The 20,540-nt window shown below is 41.2% G+C and overlaps 1 protein-coding gene and 1 long non-coding RNA gene across 3 annotated transcripts in view; one reads left to right on the top strand and one right to left on the bottom strand.

Annotated features, from left to right (window-relative positions):
• Positions 1-2: 2 nt before the first annotated feature.
• Positions 3-19,637, top strand: LOC116979582. Its single transcript, XR_004413748.1, has 3 exons — positions 3-47; positions 18,382-18,585; positions 19,236-19,637. It is a non-coding gene; the product is annotated as an uncharacterized LOC116979582 (long non-coding RNA).
• The window catches only part of gfm1 (G elongation factor mitochondrial 1), a 51,199-nt gene continuing 42,414 nt past the window's right edge, over positions 11,756-20,540 (bottom strand). For both annotated transcript variants that reach the window (XM_033031147.1, XM_033031148.1), the window contains 4 exons: positions 18,384-18,528; positions 14,311-14,471; positions 13,621-13,674; positions 11,756-13,319 (listed from right to left, as the gene is read on the bottom strand). In XM_033031147.1, the coding sequence (XP_032887038.1) occupies positions 13,188-13,319; positions 13,621-13,674; positions 14,311-14,471; positions 18,384-18,528 (492 nt within the window). In that variant the 3' untranslated portion in view covers positions 11,756-13,187. The remainder of the gene's footprint in view (positions 13,320-13,620; positions 13,675-14,310; positions 14,472-18,383; positions 18,529-20,540) is intronic.

The following is a 20,540-nucleotide window of genomic DNA, read 5'->3' as shown; positions in this document are numbered from 1 at the left end:
GGGGGGCGACATCAGGACAGTAGCCCAAACGCAGATGATGCACTTTGGTAAAAGGAATCTTTAAAAAAGCAGCAGCCCGTTATCTAAATGGAAAAAAAGATTGAAACTGCAGATGAGTGAAGTACAAAAGGATTCTTGTACGCAAGTTACACATGTACAGATAGAACGCCAGGTGCTGGTTGTTTGTTTGAACCAAAGACAGGCACAAAAATGCTGGAGTAACTTCACAGGGATATATGGGCCAAACACAGGTAGTTGGAATTAGCGTGGATGGAGAATATTGCCTGGCATAGCCAAGTTAAGCCAAAGGGCCGGTTTACAATGTGACTCAATAAATTTAAAAAAAAATCCGTAAATTAATAATCACCATACTAGTGCAAATAAAAACACCCAAAGTCCGAAGTTAGAGCAGTTCATAGTTGAGGTTAATGTTGTGCAGTGTTTAAGACCTCAAGGTTGTTGGGATGAAGCGATCGAACCTGGAGGTCATGGTTTTAAGGCACCTGTACCTTCGTGCACCTGGTAGGAGTGAAATGAAAGCATGACCAAGGTGATGTGGGTCTTCGATGATACTGGTATTTGTCAGCTAGATGGCAGCATTTAGTGACTATTACAGTTTGACCAGAGGTGCTGTTGTGTTGGAAAGCAGGATTTTATTCTCATTCCTTTGCTATATCCAGTGCCGTAAGCAATTTATCGACCTCGTGTGGATTGAATACAATTGGCCAGATTTTAAAATAGGTAAAGATATCGGGGGAAAGTTGAGATAGATCATCTCTTTAACATTTCCAGCTGAAGCAAGTGCCTTCTCTTTAGCATTTGTTGCTGGACCCAGCCACCAGTGAGGATGGAGATCATCTTGGAGCAGGCTCCACTTTTCAACTGCCTAATCGACACCACCATTCACCACATTCTGGATGAGGCAGGAATGCAGCACTTCAAACTGATCAGTTAACTTTGTCTCTGCTCAGCACATAACCAGTGGTTTGAAACAAGATTTATTCTGAATCAAGGTTCTCTGGTATTACAAGTCCTAACACACAACTGACCACAACGGTGGTCCTCAATCGACTGGCGGGCTGAGCCCAGAAACCGCGCGAAAACCCGACCCCTCCCAGAGTCACGTGTGCGCGGTTTCCGACCGCAGGGTTTCACGCTGGCACTCACCAGCAAAGATCATCTATGATCTTTGCTCACCAGCAGGTGCCACTACATGGCCCCCCCAGAACCCGAGGTACGGAAACGCACCTGGAGCCGAATAATACGGCCTGAACTCGTAGTCCTCGAACGCGGGATGGGCATAACAATAGGAACTGTCAGAACAGAGCCGGTGGGACACGAAAACCACGAACTAGGGGCGGGCGTAACAACGGGGACCGGCGAAACAGGGCCGGGAACATCAGGCAGGAGACGACCGAACGGCAGGCGGCCGGCCTCTACGCCGCTGTGTGGCCACCACCACTGGGCTGTCCTCGTCCACGTGACGAACCACGTGACGAACTCCCAGCCGCCCACGTCCAACGTGAATGTGGAGACTCCAGTCCTCAGCACCCTGTACAGCCCCTCATAAACCCGCTGCAGCGGCGAGCGGTGGGCGTCCCTTCGAAGGAAAACATAAGCACAATCCTGTAATGACACCGGCACATGCACCGAAACCGACCCATGTCTGGAGGTGGGGACGGGGACTAACTCACGCACCCACTCGCGAAGGTCGGCTAGCACCGCCGAAGCGGAAATCTCCTGATCACGGGTGGTGAGCAGGAAATCTCCTGGTACCTGTAAAGCCAAGCCATAGACGAGCTCAGCCGAGGAAGCGTCCAGGCCCTCCTTAGCCGGAGTTCTGGTGCCCAGGAGAACCCAGGGCAACTGGTCAACCCAATCGTGGCCGGTGAGTCGGGCCTTCAACGCCGACTTAAGGTGTTTATGGAACCGCTCGACCAACCCATTTGCCTCTGGGTGATAAGTGGTCGTCAGATGTAGGCGGGCGCCATAAAGCCGCGCTAAGCCTCACCACAGAGATGAAGTAAACTGCCCCACGGCCTGTGGTGATGTCAGACGGGACCCCAAAACGAGCTATCCAGTTGGACACAATAGCCCGAGCGCAACCTCCGTGGAGGTATCCGACCGGGATTGCCTCCGGCCACCTAGTGAACCTGTCAATTATAGTAAGCAGGTGCGTGGCACCACACAAACAACGGAGGGTCCGACAAGGTCTACATGGAGATGTAGGAACCTGCCATCAGGCACAGCGAAATCCTGCACGGGCGGCCGCACATGGCGCTGAACCTTCGAGGTCTGACACGGAATGCAAGCAAGGGCCCATAGGCCACTTGCTTCCGCAACCCATGCCAAACAAACTTGGAAGCTACCAGGGAAGATGTGGCGCGAATGGACAGGTGGGCTAAGCTATGGACTGTGTCGAAAATACATCGTCTCCAACTGGTCAGGATAACCGGCAAGGCTCTAGCCGTGGAGACATCACAGAGGACCTTGACACCAGCTGCGCCGCGAGGCATCTCGGCCAGCTCAAGGCCCGAATCAGAGGTGTGATAACTCGCCATGCCTGCATCGGCCCTCTAGGCCACTGCCAGCTCGGCGTAGTCGACGCCAAGGTCCAGAGCCGAAACTGAAGGGATGGCTGGACGGGACAACGCGTCGTGAATGTCAGTCGTGAATTCGGATATGTAGGCGAGGTGCCGCTGCTGCCTGGATCGACGAGCTTGCTCAACGTGAAAGTAAGCGGTTTGTGGTCCGTGAAGGCAGTGAAAGCTCGGCCCTCGAGGAAGTAACGGAAATGCTTGATCGCTAGGTAGAGCGCGAGGAGTTCCCTGTCGAATGCGCTGTACTTACACTCCGGAGGCCGAAGCTGCTGGCTGAAAAACACCAGTGGCAGCCAGCGGTCACCGACCTGCTGCTCCAGGACAGCACCCACAGCGACGTCCGAGGCGTCGACTGTGAGTGCCCTGGGAGCGGATGCCCTCGGGTGCACCAGCATGGTGGCGTTAGCCAGCGCAGCCTTAACACCTTCGAACACCGCACCGGCCTTGTTCGACCATACCAGGTCCCGCGGCTTACCCGCGAGGCACTGGAATAGTGGGCGCATGACCGCAGCGGCCGACGGCACGAACCGGTGGTAAAAATTCACATCCCTATAAACTCCTGAAGACCCTTGACAGTGAGCGGCCGAGGGAACTGGGGAATGGCGTCTACCTTCTCAGGTAGCGGCTCGGCGCCTTGAGGGGTAACCTTGTGTCCTAAGAAGGAGATGGACCGCAAGCCAAACTGGCACTTCGCAGGGTTAATCACCACGTAACCGCTCGAACAAAAGGCGAAGGTGACTAACGTGCTCCGTCTGCGAACTGCTGGCCACCAGGATGTCATCCAAATAAATGAAGACGAAAGGCAAACCCCGCCCGACCTGGTCCATGAGCCACTGGAACGCCTGAGCGGCGTTCTTTAGGCCGAACGGCGTTCGCAGCCATTCGAAAAGGCCAAACGGGGTGATGGTGGCTGTCTTGGGGACGTCGTCGGGGTGGACAGGGATCTGGTTATAACCGCGGACCAGGTCAACCTTCGAATAGAAGGTCATGTCCTCCTGGTGAGCCATAAAATCCTGAATATGGGTCACCGGGTACCGGTCTGCCGTGATTACCGCGTTAAGCCGCCTGTAAGGCCTGTAAGGCAAGACCTTCAACCCCCGGACGCTTTGGGAACCATATGGAGTGGGGAAGCCCAAGGGCTATCGGACCGCCGCACAATACCCATGTCTTCCATCAATTGGAATTGCGGGCAATGCGCAGCTTGTCCGGCGGGAGGCGAGCGTGCACCGGCGGACCCTCGGTAGGGATATAGTGCACCACACTGTGATGAGGCGCAGCCCCGTCGAAATGGGAAGTTAGTAGCTCAGGGAACTCGGACAGCAGAGCGGCGAAAGGCTCCTGGACCTCTGCGATGTCGTCGGGTTGCTGTTTGGGCGGAGGCGAGCTGTTCGGCGGGGCGGAGGTCTGACAACGGGACCATACGACCGCCACGCACATTGAAGAGAAGGGAAAATGCGCGCAAGAAATCCGCCCCCAAGATCGGCTGGACGACGTTAGCAACGATAAACTTCCACCTGTATGGGTGGGAGTCGAAGGTTAGGTTAAGGGTCCGCGTACTGTACGTTCGAATGTCACTCCCGTTAAGCGCCGAGAGGACGGGTCCTACCTTACTGACGCGGGTATCGCGGGCAGTCAGGGGAAGGATGCTGACGATGGCCCCGGAGTCCATCAGGAAATGGCGGCCAGAATGAAGGTCAAGGACGTAGAGGCGTTCGTTCGGGCCGATCGAGGTCGCCTCTATGGGCGATCGGCTGAGGCATTTCCCAGAAACGTGCAGGGGACTCGGCAGCGTCCGGCCTTCGCACCAAAACGGAGGTGGTAATAGCACCAACGGCGTCTAACACATTGCTCGGGCTGCTGCGATGGATCCTCAGAAGCGGCCAGTGACAGGCCTTCCTCGCGATGCCTCCTCGGCTGCACTCTGGCTGTGGCAGCCGGGTGGGTGAAGGCACAAATGTCCCGTCGCCCTGTGGTGCATAGCTCATCGGTCCTATTGGCGAGCTGTTGGGGATAGCTGAAGTCCGCTCCCGCAAGCATTAGACGGACATTGTCAGGCATCTGCTCCAGGAAGGCCTGTTCGAAAAGCAGGTACGGTCGATGTCCGTACATTAGAGCCAGCATCTTGGCCATTATGGTGGAAGGCCTCGATCACCAATCCCACCCATGTGTAGGATCTTCGCCGCCCGATCTCGATGGATGAGCCCGAAAGTGTGTAGCAACAGGGCCTTGAGACCCTGGTACTTGGCTGCCACCGGTGGATCTCTCAGGTACGGCAGCAACCTCGAGGCTAACTCCTGCGGCAGGGCTCCCACCACGTGGAAATACCTGGTCTCGTCGGCGATGATGTGGTGCAGGTGGAACTGTGCCTCCACGTGAGCGAACCAGACCTGGGGCTGATCGGGCCAAAAAGGGGGCAGCCGGAGGCTGGGAAAGTCCTTCTGGGTGTCGGCCGCCTCAACGGGAAAATATTCTTCTTGCATGTACTTCACTAAGGAAGACATAAATAATCTGCCGGAAATAGCAGGGGACCGCGGGTCAAATGAGGAACTGAGTGAAATCCAGGTTAGCCGGGAAGTAGTGTTAGGTAAATTGAATGGATTAAAGGCCGATAAATCCCCAGGGCCAGATAGGCTGCATCCCAGAGTTCTTAAGGAAGTAGCTCCAGAAATAGTGGATGCATTAGTGATAATTTTTCAAAACTCTTTAGATTCTGGAGTAGTTCCTGAGGATTGGCGGGTAGCTAATGTAACCCAATTTTTAAAAAGGGAGGGAGAGAGAAAACGTGGAATTACAGAGCAGTTAATCTAACATCGGTAGTGGGGAAACTAGTCAGTTATTAAAGATGGGATAGCAGCACATTTGGAAAGTGGTGAAATCATTGGACAAAGTCAACATGGATTTACGAAAGGTAAATCATGTCTGACGAATCTTATAGAATTTTTCGAGGATGTAACTAGTAGAGTGGATAAGGGAGAACCAGTGGATGTGTTATATCTAGACTCTCAGAAGGCTTTCGACAAGGTCCGACATAAGAGATTAGTATATAAACTTAAAGCACACGGTATTGGGGGTTCAGTATTGATGTGGATAGAGAACTGGCTGGCAAACAGGAAGCAAAGAGTAGGAGTAAACAGGTCCTTTTCAGAATGGCAGGCAGTGACAAGTGGGGTACCGCAAGGCTCAGTGCTGGGACTCCAGCTATTTACAATATATATTAATGATTTGGACGAGGGAATTGAATGCAACATTTCCAAGTTTGCGGATGACACTAAGCTGGGGGGCAGTGTTAGCTGTGAGGAGGATGCTAGGAGGCTGCAAGGTGACTTGGATAGGCTGGGTGAGTGGGCTAATGCATAGCAGATGCAGTATAATGTGGATAAATGTGAGGTTATCCACTTTGGTGGCAAAAACAGGAAAGTAGACTATTATCTAAATGGTGGCCGATTCGGAAAAGGGGAGATGCAATGAGACCTGGGTGTCATGGTGCACCAGTCATTGAAAGTAGGCATGCAGGTGCAGCAGGCAGTGAAGAAAGCGAATGGTATGTTAGCATTCATAGCAAAAGGATTTGAGTATAGGAGCAGGGAGGTTCTATTGCAGTTGTACAGGGTCTTGGTGAGACCACACCTGGAGTATTGTGTACAGTTTTGGTCTCCAAATCTGAGGAAGGACATTATTGCCATAGAGGGAGTGCAGAGAAGGTTCACCAGACTGATTCCTGGGATGTCAGGACTTTCATATGAGGAAAGACTGGATAGACTCGGCTTGTACTCGCTAGAATTTAGGAGATTGAGGGGGGATCTTATAGAAACTAAATGCAGGAAGATTATTCCCAATGTTGGGGAAGTCCAGGACAAGGGGTCACAGCTTAAGGATAGAGGGGAAATCCTTTAGGACCGAGATGAGAAAAACATTTTTCACACAGAGAGTGGTGAATCTCTGGAACTCTGCCACAGAAGGTAGTTGAGGCCAGTTCATTGGCTATATTTAAGAGGGAGTTAGATGTGGCCCTTGTGGATAAAGGGATCAGGGGGTATGGAGAGAAGGCAGGTGCAGAAGGCCATTCGGCACTTCGAGCCAGCACTGTCATCATGGGTAATCATCCACAATCAGTACCCCGTTCCTGCCTTATCCCCATATCCATTGACCGCTATCTTTAATAGTTCTTTCTAACTCTCGCTTGAAAGCATCCAGAGAATTGGCCTCCACTGCCTTCTGCGGCAGTCACAACTCTGTGAATCTGTGGAATTTTGTCTCAACTTTGTCTCGAGTTATTTTTTTAATGTTGCAGAATTTTTCAACGTATTTAAATATGCTTGCTCCTTTGGTTAGGTTTGAATGCACCATTATTCCAGTTCATTGGTGGATGTGGTACAAGCTTTGCCAAAAGTTTTACAAATCGATTAAATTAAGTAGAGAAGAGTTTCTCTTGGTTTTATTTAGGGAAAGGGAATAAGCAAAACAGTGATTGCTAAATTGTTTCAATGTACATGAAGGATAACTTTGCACGTTTTGCTTTTGATGTGATGCAAAAGAAGCTTGTACAAGCTTAGAAACAATTCATTTATCTCAAGATCAAATGGTAATCTTTCAGTGGTAAGAAAGGAACAAACAGCATTTACAAGCTTCATTTGGTGACATTCTATTAATAAACATAACTTTGACAATCTCTTAAATTACCTGTTGCTGAGGTTCATTCTGATAAATGATTGGGCACCCTCCTCCTCTCTCTCTGTTATGGGCAAAGTTATTCAATTTTTAATGCCAATTTCTCTATACCTTTAATGATGGCACTGTAAAATTAGCTGCGTGAGTAATATTACCTTTTCAGATTTTTTATGGTCCACTTTGTATGAATTTACATGCTGATATAGTTGTCTTGTGATCCTATGCAGGAAAAAAAACAAGCCATTGCGACCTTCATAATTGTAAAACCATTATTTGAAATTGATGGCAGCTTTACTGTTGCTAATATTATGGATTGGGAAATGAATTTACGTACATTATGTATGCTTCATTGAACCTGGACTGATTATTATTAGACTTTACAGTTACAAGGATAATTGTTGAACTGTAATTACCTTCCATTTTATAGATAACATTTTTGAATCTGTAAAGCTTTTGGGTATCTGCATGGTAGTTGTCATAGTTTGGAATTTTCTCTATTAAAAATATTTGTGATTTTTAATATCCACCTGATTTTAACAGTAGTTTTTATCCTGATAAAACAGATGTGTTTGCAGCTTATCTACATTCGTTATTTTTTTTTAATGCATCTATTGAATGCAGTTGTTTTGAATTTGCATAAACCTGAGAATTCACTATCTTGGTAGTGACAGCAACAATCTAACTTTGTGCAGAGTCTTTAACAGTTTTCCAATACATTTCACAAAGGATTAAGAGGAAAGATTTAGGGTGGATGAAGATGGTTAAAAGCTTTGCCAGTAAGTGAAGAGGGTTGGAAAAATTGTTGTTGAATAGTAGGATGCAGGTTGTGATAGTCGCAGCAGATCGCCGAAAAATTTCAAAATGTTGAAAATCCAGCGTCGACCAGCAAAAGGTACAACTCTTTGTGCAACTACTCGACATGTCGCGGGGTGACGCCTGTTTGGTCGTGAGTAGTCGCCCAAAGAGTCGTATCTTTTTCTGGTAGCCGCTGGATTTTCAACATTTTTAAAATTTTCGCCCACCTGCTGCGACTATGACGGGTGCGAGCAAGTCGCCAAAAAAATTTGCGTAAGTAGGACAGGCCCTTTAAGCTAACTTCAATGAAGGAGTATGTTCAGGTTCATACCTTTGTATGGCATCTATTCTGTTCTCTAGCTGTGTTGTTTTGTGAATTTGACCAGTTTCGCATAATAATAGATGTAATTGCAATGTAAATCATACTAATTTTTTTCTTTAGTAGTCAGTAATGCCAGAATTTGTCTTTGACCTTTGTGTATCTTCGGTGTAAACCAGCATCTGCAGTTCCTTCCTATACTTATGGAAGGTTCAGTATGATGCTTTAAAGAAGCCGTAGATAATATTTAACCATTTAATTTTCTATGGAATATCAGACGAGAAAGAGAATATAATTGTCCATGAGTAATGGGAAAGCCTAAAGTTGCCTTAAGGGGAACCATCGCTGCAGTGATTCAAGAAAATAGTTCATCCAAGTTTAGGTGAGGATGAATATAGAAGTATTGTTTTGGCAGTAATATCCATGTTTTGTTCAAAAACATAAATTCTGACACAAATGGGCAAAAGTTTGCTTGTAAAATTAACTAGAAAATGTTATCTGGACCCTCCGAGTCTCTGCAGTCCAAACCCTTTGAGTCTTTATGTTCCTATTCACAGTTGCACTCGAATGTGTGGAAACAATTTTATCTTTTGCTGCTATCTTATGACTATTTCTAGTTAGTGAAGGAATCTGAAGTTGAGTATTTGCAGCATTGGGTGGGTGAAATTGAGGGTACTGCATGGAAGAAATTCTTAAATGTGAACTTGGTTCACCGAAATGTATTAATTCTTAATCTAAACGTTACCTAATCCTCTGCCTTCCCACTCATCTTTGCTACGTTGTTCTTCTTTTATTTTTATACTGTCCCTGACGTCCTTTGTCAGCCACGGTCGCCCCTTACACCTTTTGGAATCTTTCTTCCTCTTTGGAAAGAACTGATCCTGCACCTTCTGTATTATTCTCAGAAATACCTGCCATTGTTGTTCCACTGTCATCTCTGCTAAGGTATCTTTCCAGTTAACTTTGGCCAGCTCCTCACTCATGGCTCCATAGTCCCCTTTGTTCTACTGTAATACTGACACCTCCGATTTACCTTTCTCGCTCTGCAATTGTAGATTAAACTTGACCATATTATGGTCACTACCTCCTAATGGCTCTTTAACCTCAAGTTCCTTTATCAAATCCGGTCCATTACATAACACTAAATCCAGAATTGCCTTCTCCCTGGTAGGCTCCAATAAAAGCTGCTTTAAGAATCCATCACGGAGGCACTCCAGAAACTCCCTTTTGTGATGGGGAAATTCAAAAAATACTCAATTTAAATTTTTTTTGGTGCCTTCTGGTGGCATGAAATGAAAGTACAGCACATAACTGAAAAATTAAATACCCTAACTCTTTGCATTAGGCTGAGCAGCACAACTTCTATATCTTGTACTAAAATGGTGAAGCAAACATACTGAAATGAAGATACACAAAATTATGGTAATTTAGCGGGTCAGACAGCATTTCTGGAGAATATGGACCTGCTGAGTAACTAGCGTTTTGTGTCTTTCTTTGGTAAACAAGCATCCTTGGTACTACATTCCTCAAAATAACATTAGTCAGCAATCTTCATGAATAAACATAATCCCTACAGTGCTGCGGGTCTATAAATTAATTTATGACAACGCTCTAATGGAAAAAACTCCTTCTGCAATTGAAAGGTCATAAATTAAAAGTTTAAACACTTGGCTAGACAATTATTCTGTTATATTGCATATTCTACACTGAAGAAAAATATACTGTCAATGTATAAGATAGCTGGCAAATTTGTAAGCAGCGTTGCACACAGCTGGGAACTATGGTTGTGCAGGTTTAAATTTGAGTTCCCAAGATGATGTGGATTATTGAATGAAACTAAATCGTTTACACTGACAACATCACGGATAATGAAATGGAAAGAAATGACACTGTTATGATTGATGTTCTTGCACTCTCACACTGACTTAGCTGGTTTAAAGAGATTTTGTGTGAACATAATAGATGCAGCTACATTATAATTTTTATTTATGTATATTACTAATGAAAATCCCTTTCTCCTCTAGTCAACAGAATCAGAATTTTCTGTCAAGAGCAATATAACAAGTGCTCATTACACATGCCTGGGATTTTCTATGGAATTTAATGTAAATTAACGACACAATAGGGAGTGGTGATTCCACAAGGGATCATGGAACCACATAATCAAATCCAACCATGCACCTGCTTTGTGTAGGAAGGAACTGCAGGTGCTGGTTTAAACCTAAGATAGACACAAAAACCTGGAGAAACAGCAGGTCAGACAGCATCACTAGAGAAAAGGAATAGGTGACGTTTCAGGTTGAAAAACATTTTGGGTCTGAAAAATGGTCTCGACCCGAAACGTCACACATTCCTTTTCTCCAGAGATGCTGTTTGACCCGCTGAGTTACTCCAACGTTTTGTGTCTATGCACCTGCTTTAGCAGACTGAAAAATTAAGTTAACAAACACCAATTCTGAAACAAGAAATGTAGAAATCGTACGATCATTGTCAACTTTTGGTTCGGAAAAAAAGGAGGGATTAGAAATAAAAAAAGCATAGAAACTTTGAAAACTAAACCAATCAACAATAAAAACTTCCAGGAATTAGATTGCACAAAGCAGCTTAATCCCCGCTTATAAAACTATACAACTTGAGAGTGGATAGTCTTCTATTCTACTCTCAACCATAGAATTTCATTGTGTTCATGGCTTGGAACAGACTGTACACAGACCGATTTCTTGATTTAAAGCTCAGAAATAGCAATTCAACTGCAATATCTCTCCTGAAACAGCTGCAGCCCAACATTCAAGGTAGATATGAAACGCTGCACTATGATTGTTTACTTCAGCTGGTCCTTCGGGGTCAAGGAAAGAGCGTTCACGTCACGGCCCTGTTTCCACCAATCTTTCCACCACCACGCACAAGAAGCGCACGACAAACACCATTGCGCAGATGCCGAGAAGTGTGTTCAGCTCCTGCTGAACAACTTCTAATTTTGTATGTGGACTCGATAGGAAGAAGCTGGTCCTTCAACTTTATCCACAGGAAAATGTTCAAACCATCACAGATAAGGAAGTGTTCATGTATAAGAAAATACATCATTAGAAAATATTTTCAATCAATGAAAAAGGAAATATTAAAACATTGACAGTTTCTAAACTATCTATTTTAACAATTAAATGTCGTTTAAATAGAATAAACCAAGTCTATTAAGTTCAAAGGATATCAAATACAATATAAACCAATGATGAGGGGGCTTAGACCTGAAAGGTTAACCATTTCTCTTTCTACAGATGTGATTGTCCTATTGAGTGTTTGTAGCAATTTTGTTTTAACACAAGTGAAAAGTAAAATAATGGTCAAATAAAACTCCCACTACTTAATATGCTTAGCTTTAAATGACTTATAATAGCAACAAATATTTCAAGTTTCGATCAGAAAAGAAGAAAAAGTTATTTGTTTATGTTTTCATGTCACTTGATCTCAATTGTAGTTGGGTTTTTGGTTTGGGGTTATATCCTCCACAAAGGGCAAAGATTTACAGAATAAAATTTCGCTGATGTGGAGTAAATAATATGATTTAACAAAGAAAGCTTTCTGCAAATCACAATCAATTTGCTCTAATGTGTCATGTCAGTATTTTCAACTATTCTGAGCTTCCATTATAATCAAAGGAAATACAGGTAAGAAACTCGCTTCCAATTAACAAAAATGGGAATGGTTAAGTAGCCCAGTACCTTCTATGTACTTAGGGGGAACTGATAAGAGAATATGAATCAAATAAATCTTGGAATTTTAAAACTAAAATAGATCATGCTTAAAATACTCAGCAGATACTAGAATTCTGAAAGAAAAACACAAAATTCTGAATTTCTCTCTCCACAGAAGCTGCCTGAGTGTTATATCACCATTTTCTATTTTTAAAATCCACTTTCACAAGATTGATTTAATGTTTTGCTATGGTATCCCACCTTTGATTATGCCAGCATATTTAAAAGATCAAAATCTTTAAGAAAAAACTGTACAGAAAATATTAAAACAGAATGTGGTAAATAATTTAAATAAATAGCACAAGATTGCATAACTAAAACATAAGTACTAAAACTTCATACTTCTTCCTCTTCAAAAAAAGTGGGGGTTGCACTTTTTGATGAATGTGGTACCCTGTTAACTTATCACAAAAAGTCAGGACTTATTAGATTTGTTCAATGCAATTTTGAACAGTGAAAATTAACCATCAAATACTATTTTTATAAAGACCATAATTGGAAAAAATTGAAGACAGTATTTTGTACTTTAATAGATAAGGAAATACTTTAGGAAATATAACAAATAAGGATTGTCTTCAAAAGAGAAAATAAAAACAGCAGAGGTTTTTCCCAATTATTCAAGAGTTTTCCAGACAACACATTTTTCAAAAAGGCATTTGATTTATGTCTATTGTAATTTCTAAAACAGTAGATTTTTTCAAACATAAGAGACTGGATGCTGGAATTTTGAGCAAAACACAAACAGCTGGAGGAACTCAGTGAAGCAGTTTCCAAGCAGCTTCAATGGAGGATCCTGACCCCAAACATTGTCTGTCCATTTCCACCCACACTGTCTTGTCCTCTGGGTTTCTCTAGCAGTTTATTTTTGCAGTGGATTTCAGAGGTATAGCATGAATTGTCCATGCATTATAATCTGGTAATCAGACTCCTTCAAAAATAGGTTGATTTGATAAATGGAAAGTGACACTGTGTTCTGCTACTTCTTGAGATGCATTGATGACTTGTGAAGTGATGCCAACATTCTTGAAAAATTAACTGATAATTACAGGACATTCAGTTCTTGACTTTGCCTTTTTTAGCTGGCAGTTGACCTGTTGCCTCGAGGTATTTATTGACCAGCTCTTCTTGTACACTGGGCAGACACGGCTGGTATCTGCTATAGTCCATAGTGTATTCACCTTTACCCTGAAAAAAAATCAAAACATAGTTAACAAAGCTTGCTATGCCCTTTTAAGTACTCATCCATTTCCTTACATTTGTCTCATTAGTTCAAAGACTTTAATACACTTGTTCAATTACACTTGTTCAATTTATTTTCAATATGAAAAGATAAAATAAAGTCTAAATATTTTCTTATCCACTGATAGGTAATCTCTTGGCGCCTTCAATCTTAATGTTACTTGAAAGAAACGGGTGAATGATCGACCATGTTGGAGAAAATAAATGAAATTCCGAATCAAAAAAATTCATCCCTTTCGTTATCTACCTCTGTGCAAGACCGGAGTTCTGAGGCGTATCCAAACATGTCGTTCAGTGGTACCTGTAAAGTAAAGATAAGTATTTTACATCCTGGACCATACAAAAACCAACACAATATTATTTTCCCTTATTCAATTGATATTGGTTGTTTTATAACTTCACAAAAAGAAATCATACAAATTGAAAGAAAAATAGACATTTTGATAACACTATCGTTAAAGTATGTACAAAGTTGCTTATAGAATTTGGTTCTCGGTGATAGGATTTACTGTTCTACAGTATACCGTGTTGCACCCCAATAAACGTGGTTCTTTCTTTATGATGCATTTAGTGCTTTTCCATCAAATGTGCCTGGAAATTTATACACCTTTTTTGTTATTGTCTCCAATTTTTTGTAAACAGCTGGGATATTTATATTTTTACCCTATGCTACATGTGATGAGAAATATACAAATATTGCTACCAAATAAACAGGTACCTTTTATCCCAGAATACTTTAAAATCACTTTCCAGAATTAGGATATTTTACTAATCCATTATTTCTTGAAAACATTTTTTCATACCCATGAACAGTGATTATAAGAGGAAAATATCTTTAATATGAATGAAGATATTATGAATAAATTAAACCATGGTCGCTCAACAGTGAAATTGGACATATTTTATACACAAAACGCACGCAATGTATAACACGTACATCAGCATAAATTGTGATGTATCCCTCTGCTCCATCCTGGTCAGTGATAACACCATGACGACGATTAATTCCACCGATGACAATTCCCTGAAATTCATTCGGAGCCACCACTTCCACTGACATAATGGGTTCCAGAATAATCAAACTTGTCTTCTCCATAACTGAAGAACAGAATCAAATGGAGAGGAGTTAGTACTGTATTTTTTGGTCAGCAGGAATGAAGGGTTGTCTTGAGATAACTGATGGGAGTAGGACCGCGTCTACATGCATTGGAGTTTGAAGGATAGCTGTAATCTCCAAAACAAATAAAATCTGGGGCAAGACTGACATGGAGATGGTGAAAACCTGTTCCCTCTGCCAGAGAATCAAAAGAGCCTCAGATAGCGTAAAGCGGGAGCAAATGCACCCACTTGCCTCCTAAGCTTGCTCCACCATTTAGTCAGATCAGGTTGGATATGATCTTTAGCCTCAACGCCACCTTCCTTTGTGATCCCATTTTTAATAATTCCCTCACTGTACAAAAATCTGCCCGTCTTGAATATACCTAATGATTAAGCATTCTCAATTCTGTGGTTAATTTCTACCCTCTGATAAAGGAATGCTCCCCTCCAGAGCTGCCTTAAGTGCACAACCTCTTATTCTGTTCTACAATTCTGGATTCTGCCATCCTCACAGCTTCTTGGAATCTTGCATTTCAATACATTCACTTCTCCTTCTCCACTTCAGTGTAAGAGTCAATTCATCTTTTTATTAATACTATGTACAGCATGAGTCTATTTCCTAAAATCACTAGACCGAGTAGAATTACTTCCCATTGCGCTACACTCATTGATAATATATTTAATAATGATGTGGAAAATAAAATAGTAAGTGGATTATTAATTAATGATATTAATGATATAAGTGACCATCTGCCAGTTTTTATAGTTTATGATAATATCCACAGGAACAACAAACCAAACAAATTAATAGAATATAGACGAGTGAGATCGGAGGAAGCTATCAATGCACTAAAAAAGGATCTATTGGCACAAAACTGGGATATAATATACCAAAAAAGAGACATTGATAGTGCTTATGAAACATTTATTGCAATATTTAAGTCATTATATGATAAAAATTGTCCAATTAAAGAATATAATAGAAAATCAAAATATACTAAATGTCCATGGATTACAAAGGGATTACAAAATGCTTGTAAAAAAAAAAAATGCCCTATACAGAGATTTTATAAGAGAGAGAACTAAAGATACAGAAAATAAATATAAAAAGTATAAAAATAAATTAACTTACATCATAAGAGAAAGCAAGAAAGATTATTATAAGAAGAAATTAGATGACAATAAAGACAATATAAAAAGAATATGGAGCATACTTAATAGCATTATCAGAAATGGTCCGGGGAGAACAAATTACCCGAAGTATTTTATTGATAAGGATAAGGAAAATTACAATATGGAAGATATAGCTAATAGTTTTAATAATTTTTTTGTAAATATTGGACCAGACCTGGCTAAACAAATCCCCGATTCAGGGACATCTGGAGAAACTCCTGAGAATTTAGTGGAGAGAAATCCCTGCTCTATGTTTCTTACGGCAGTAGAAGAAAAAGAACTGTTGGATATTGTCAAAACATGTAAAAATAAAAAGTCTACCGATTTCAACGACATTGACATGTCGCTAGTTAAGATGGTCATTGAGGGGATCTCCAAACCTTTAACATTCATCTGTAATTTATCCTTCCAAACCGGTACTTTCCCAATTCAAATGAAAATAGCAAAAATAATACCAATATACAAAACTGGGAACAAGCATCATTTTACAAACTATAGACCTGTTTCCTTACTCCCACAATTTTCCAAAATATTAGAAAAAATGTTTAATAATAGATTAGACAAATTTGTAGAAAAGAATAAATTAATCACAGAAAGTCAATATGGATTCAGAACAAATAGATCAACATCACTTGCAATACTAGAATTAATTGAAGACATCACAAACGCCATTGATAAGAAATTATATGCAGCTGGGATATTTATTGACATAAAAAAAGCATTTGATACAATTAATCATGATATTTTATTTAAAAAATTGGAGAGGTATGGAATTAGAGGAATAGTACTGGACTGGATTAAAAGCTACTTAAGGAACAGGCAACAGTTTGTAAATCTGGGTAGTCATAATTCTACATGCTTGGACATTGTGTGTGGTGTACCACAGGGGTCAGTGCTGGGCCCAAAATTATTTATCATGTACATAAATGATATTTGTAATGTGTCCAATGTCTTGAGGCTGGTTTTGTTTGCAGATGATACAAATATTTTTTGTTCTGGGGAAAATTTAAAACAGCTATTGGATAAAATAATAAAAGAAATGGGTAAATTGAAAATATGGTTTGATAGGAATAAAATTTCATTAAATCTGAGTAAAACTAAAATAATGTTATTTGGTAATTGTAGAATAAATACACTAGTAAGTATAAAGATAAATGGGGTGGAAGTTGAAAGAGTGCATGAAAATAAATTTCTTGGGGTTATAATTGACGATAAAATAAGCTGGAAATCACATATTAAACATGTAAAATTAAAATTGTCAAAAAGTATTTCTGTATTATACAAAGCCAAGCAAGCTCTGGATTACAAATCACTCCGTATTCTTTATTGTTCATTGATTTTACCCTACTTAAATTATTGTGCAGAAGTCTGGGGTAATAACTATAAAAATTCGATACACTCATTAACCATGATGCAAAAAAGAGCAATTCGTATTATCCATAATGCTAAGTATCTGGGTCATACGAATCCATTATTTTTAGAGTCAAAATTATTAAAATTAGAAGATTTGGTTACATTCAAAACAGCTCAGATAATGTTTAGGGCCAAAAATAAAAATTTACCTGGACACATTCAAAAATTATTTAACGAGCGTGTGGGGGGTTACAATTTAAGAGGAATATTTAACTTTAAGAAACAAAAAGTCCGTACGACTAGAAAAACCTTTTGTATTTCGGTTTGTGGAGTAGGAGTGTGGAATAAATTGAACGGGGAATTGAAGCAATGCACAAACATGAATCATTTTAAAATGATATATAAAAAAATAATTCTCAAGGGGTACAGGGATGGAGGGGATGGTTGACAAGTGGGGGTTAGTGTTTATCTATTGCTTTACTATTGTTTACTTATATTTGGGTACTTCAGTTATGAAGTTTGTATGTACATAATAGTTGTATGTATATATATGTCTGTAGGTATTACGGGAAATTGCCTAGGGTAGTATTATTATTAGTAATGAATTGATTTTTAAATATGGTAGAAGTGTTGGGGAAAAGGGGTGAGATTAAGTTATTCTTCTTCTCACTCCTTTTCGAGCTTGTACAGACACAGAGTTGGACATTGGAACTTTGATTTTGTTCTTCTCATTGCTTTGTAAATATTGATTGTAATGTCCAATTGTTTGATAATTTCGATTTTGTTAATATTAATGTCGTTAATGTCTTTACTTGTTCGGAATAAATAAATAAATAAATAAATAAATAAATCTTCATTCCTCATAAAATTATCCCCTCATTCAGAAACTTTCACTACATCATCTCCAAGACAAGCATGCCGTTACTTATTTCTTTAGTCCAGAGGACTATAGATGCCCAGCCAATATATTCAAAGCTGAGATCAATACCAAAGGGGATGAAAGGAAGTTAAGAACTTGGGGTGAAAGTTCCCCAAATGAAAAATATACTATCATTTGCGGAAACTGTTTTATGGAAAAAAAAAAAATTTCAGTTTTGACATTACCAGGGGGCCAAAGTTCCATTTATAAACTTACAGAAACATACAATGTCATTTTTATCTTATTTTATCCATGTTATATTATTGCTGAGGTGACCAGTTGTCTTGACAAACACATTTCATTGTACCGTTGACCCTGTGTTAACCTACATATGACAAATAAAACTTAAACTTAACAAAACTAAATTAATGTTTGATGAAAGGATGAAATGGGGGTAGGGTGGAGGACATTGAGAATAATGCTAGTTGATTTCATTTTATTTCTGATTTTCTGTGTACTTTACAGACCCTGTTTAACTGCACCCTCTCCGGCTCTGATGAAAGATATTTCATTGGAATCCACCATGTGATTAGCTCCATCTTCCAACACAAATCGCACCCCAGAGATTCTATGAGCTGTCAGCGGACCCTTTTCACAGGCTTCATGGAAACCCTGCCAAAACAACATGCAGCGTTATGACATCTACAACATGTAAAAAAGGTCTAAAAGGTAAGATCTAAATGTTTTCCTGCAATTTTGCAAGTTAACTGTTATACCCAACACAGAAATTAGAATAATATAATAATAATAATAATAATAATAAATTTTATTTATGGGCGCCTTTCAAGAGTCTCAAGGACACCTTACAAAAATTTAGCAAGTAGAGGAAAAACATGTAAGCGGAATGAAATAAATAGTAGAGACATGACTAGTACACAAATTAAAGACAGAATTAAATTCAAAACACAATATGAGGCAATTCAAGCACAGATGAAAAGGGAGGGGGACGTGGGGCTAAGGATAGGCAGAGGTGAAGAGATGGGTCTTGAGGCGGGACTGGAAGATGGTGAGGGACACGGAATTGCGGATCAGTTGGGGGAGGGAGTTCCAGAGCCTGGGAGCTGCCCTGGAGAAGGCTCTGTCCCCAAAACTGCGGAGGTTGGACTTGTGGATGGAGAGGAGACCGGCTGATGTGGATCTGAGGGACCGTGAGGGTTGGTAGGGGGAGAGGAGGTCAGTGAGATATGGGGGGGGGGGGGGGGGGGGGGCAGATGGTGTACTTCTTCTAGGTATATAATTAAGGGAAATCTGTTGTGGGTCTTCCAAATTAAGAGGATTTAACAGGATGGATATAACAATGACGTGTTGATCATTTGCAGAGAAAGCAGAACAAATAAACTCCAGAAAGATCCAGAAAGCAGGGCTGAAAAAAAAACCAAGTCATTGATATATGCAAAAGGATATCTAGCTGAAACAATTCACTGAGCAGCTATAATGTGAAATTTGTTATCAGATATATTTGAGATGCATATTATTTAAGGGGTGTCAGAAGTATATAGAAACAGAAAGATCTGATGATGGATCTGAATGAGAAATGAGAGCAGGAATCGGCAACAGATATTTGAGAAGAATGGCTTATGTTGTTTTGTAAACATTTTGTAACATGATATGGTAATATTTTAAATTCTATTATTAAACCAACTTACAGTGCCATAGGTTTTATGTATTCTAGTTAGTTTTAATTTTGCCTCTTAAAAAAAGCCATGATCACAGTGAATGGCAGTGCTGCCTCGAAGGGCTGAATGGCCTGCTCCTGCACCTATTGTCAATTAATTTTTTCAGCACAAGGAACTGCAGATACTGGTTTACCAAAAAAATATACAAAGTGCTGGAGTAGTTCAGGAGTCAGGCAGCATCTCTGGATGGATAACGTTTCAAGTCAGGACCCTTCTTCAGACTGATTGTCTTGTGGGGGGGGGGGGGGGGGGGGGGGAATAAGCTGGACAAGGTGGGGACAGGACAAAGTCTGGCAAGTGATAGGTGGTCACAGGTGAGGGGGGAGGGAGGTGTTTATTGGCAGATGGTCGACAAAGAACAGAGATGGAAAGACAAAACGTGTGAAATACCAACAGTGTGAACATTGCATTGTCCAATTTTAGGTAACACCATACAAACAACCCCCCCACATGTTTCCTGCCTCTAGTGTGACCAAACCTTAATAATCTTATATGTTTCACGAAGATCCCCTCTTATCCTTCTAAATTCCAGAGTATACAAAGCCCAGCCGCTCCATTCTCTCAGCATATGACAGTCCCGCCATCCCGGGAATTAACCTTGTGAACCTACGCTACACTCCCTCAATAGCAAGAATGTCCTTCCTCAAATTAGGGGACCAAAACTGCACACAATACTCCAGATGTAGTCTCACTATGGCCCTATACAACTCTTTGCTCCTACACTCAACTCCTCTTGTTATGAAAGCCAACATGCCATTCGCTTTCTTCACTGCCTGCTGTACCTGCATGCTTACTTACATTGACTGATAAACAAGAACCCCCAGATCCCGTTGTACTTCCCCTTTTCCTAACTTGACACCATTTAGATAATAATCTGCCTTCCTGTTTTTGCTACCAAAGTGGATAACCTCACAGTTATCCACATTAAACTGCATCTGCCATGCTTCT

This window comes from Amblyraja radiata, chromosome 13 (assembly GCF_010909765.2).
Source record: "Amblyraja radiata isolate CabotCenter1 chromosome 13, sAmbRad1.1.pri, whole genome shotgun sequence".
NCBI classification, from domain to species: Eukaryota; Metazoa; Chordata; class Chondrichthyes; order Rajiformes; family Rajidae; genus Amblyraja; species Amblyraja radiata.
The sequence above is the reverse complement of the archived record's forward strand: the minus strand, read 5'-3'. Positions and strand labels throughout refer to the sequence as shown.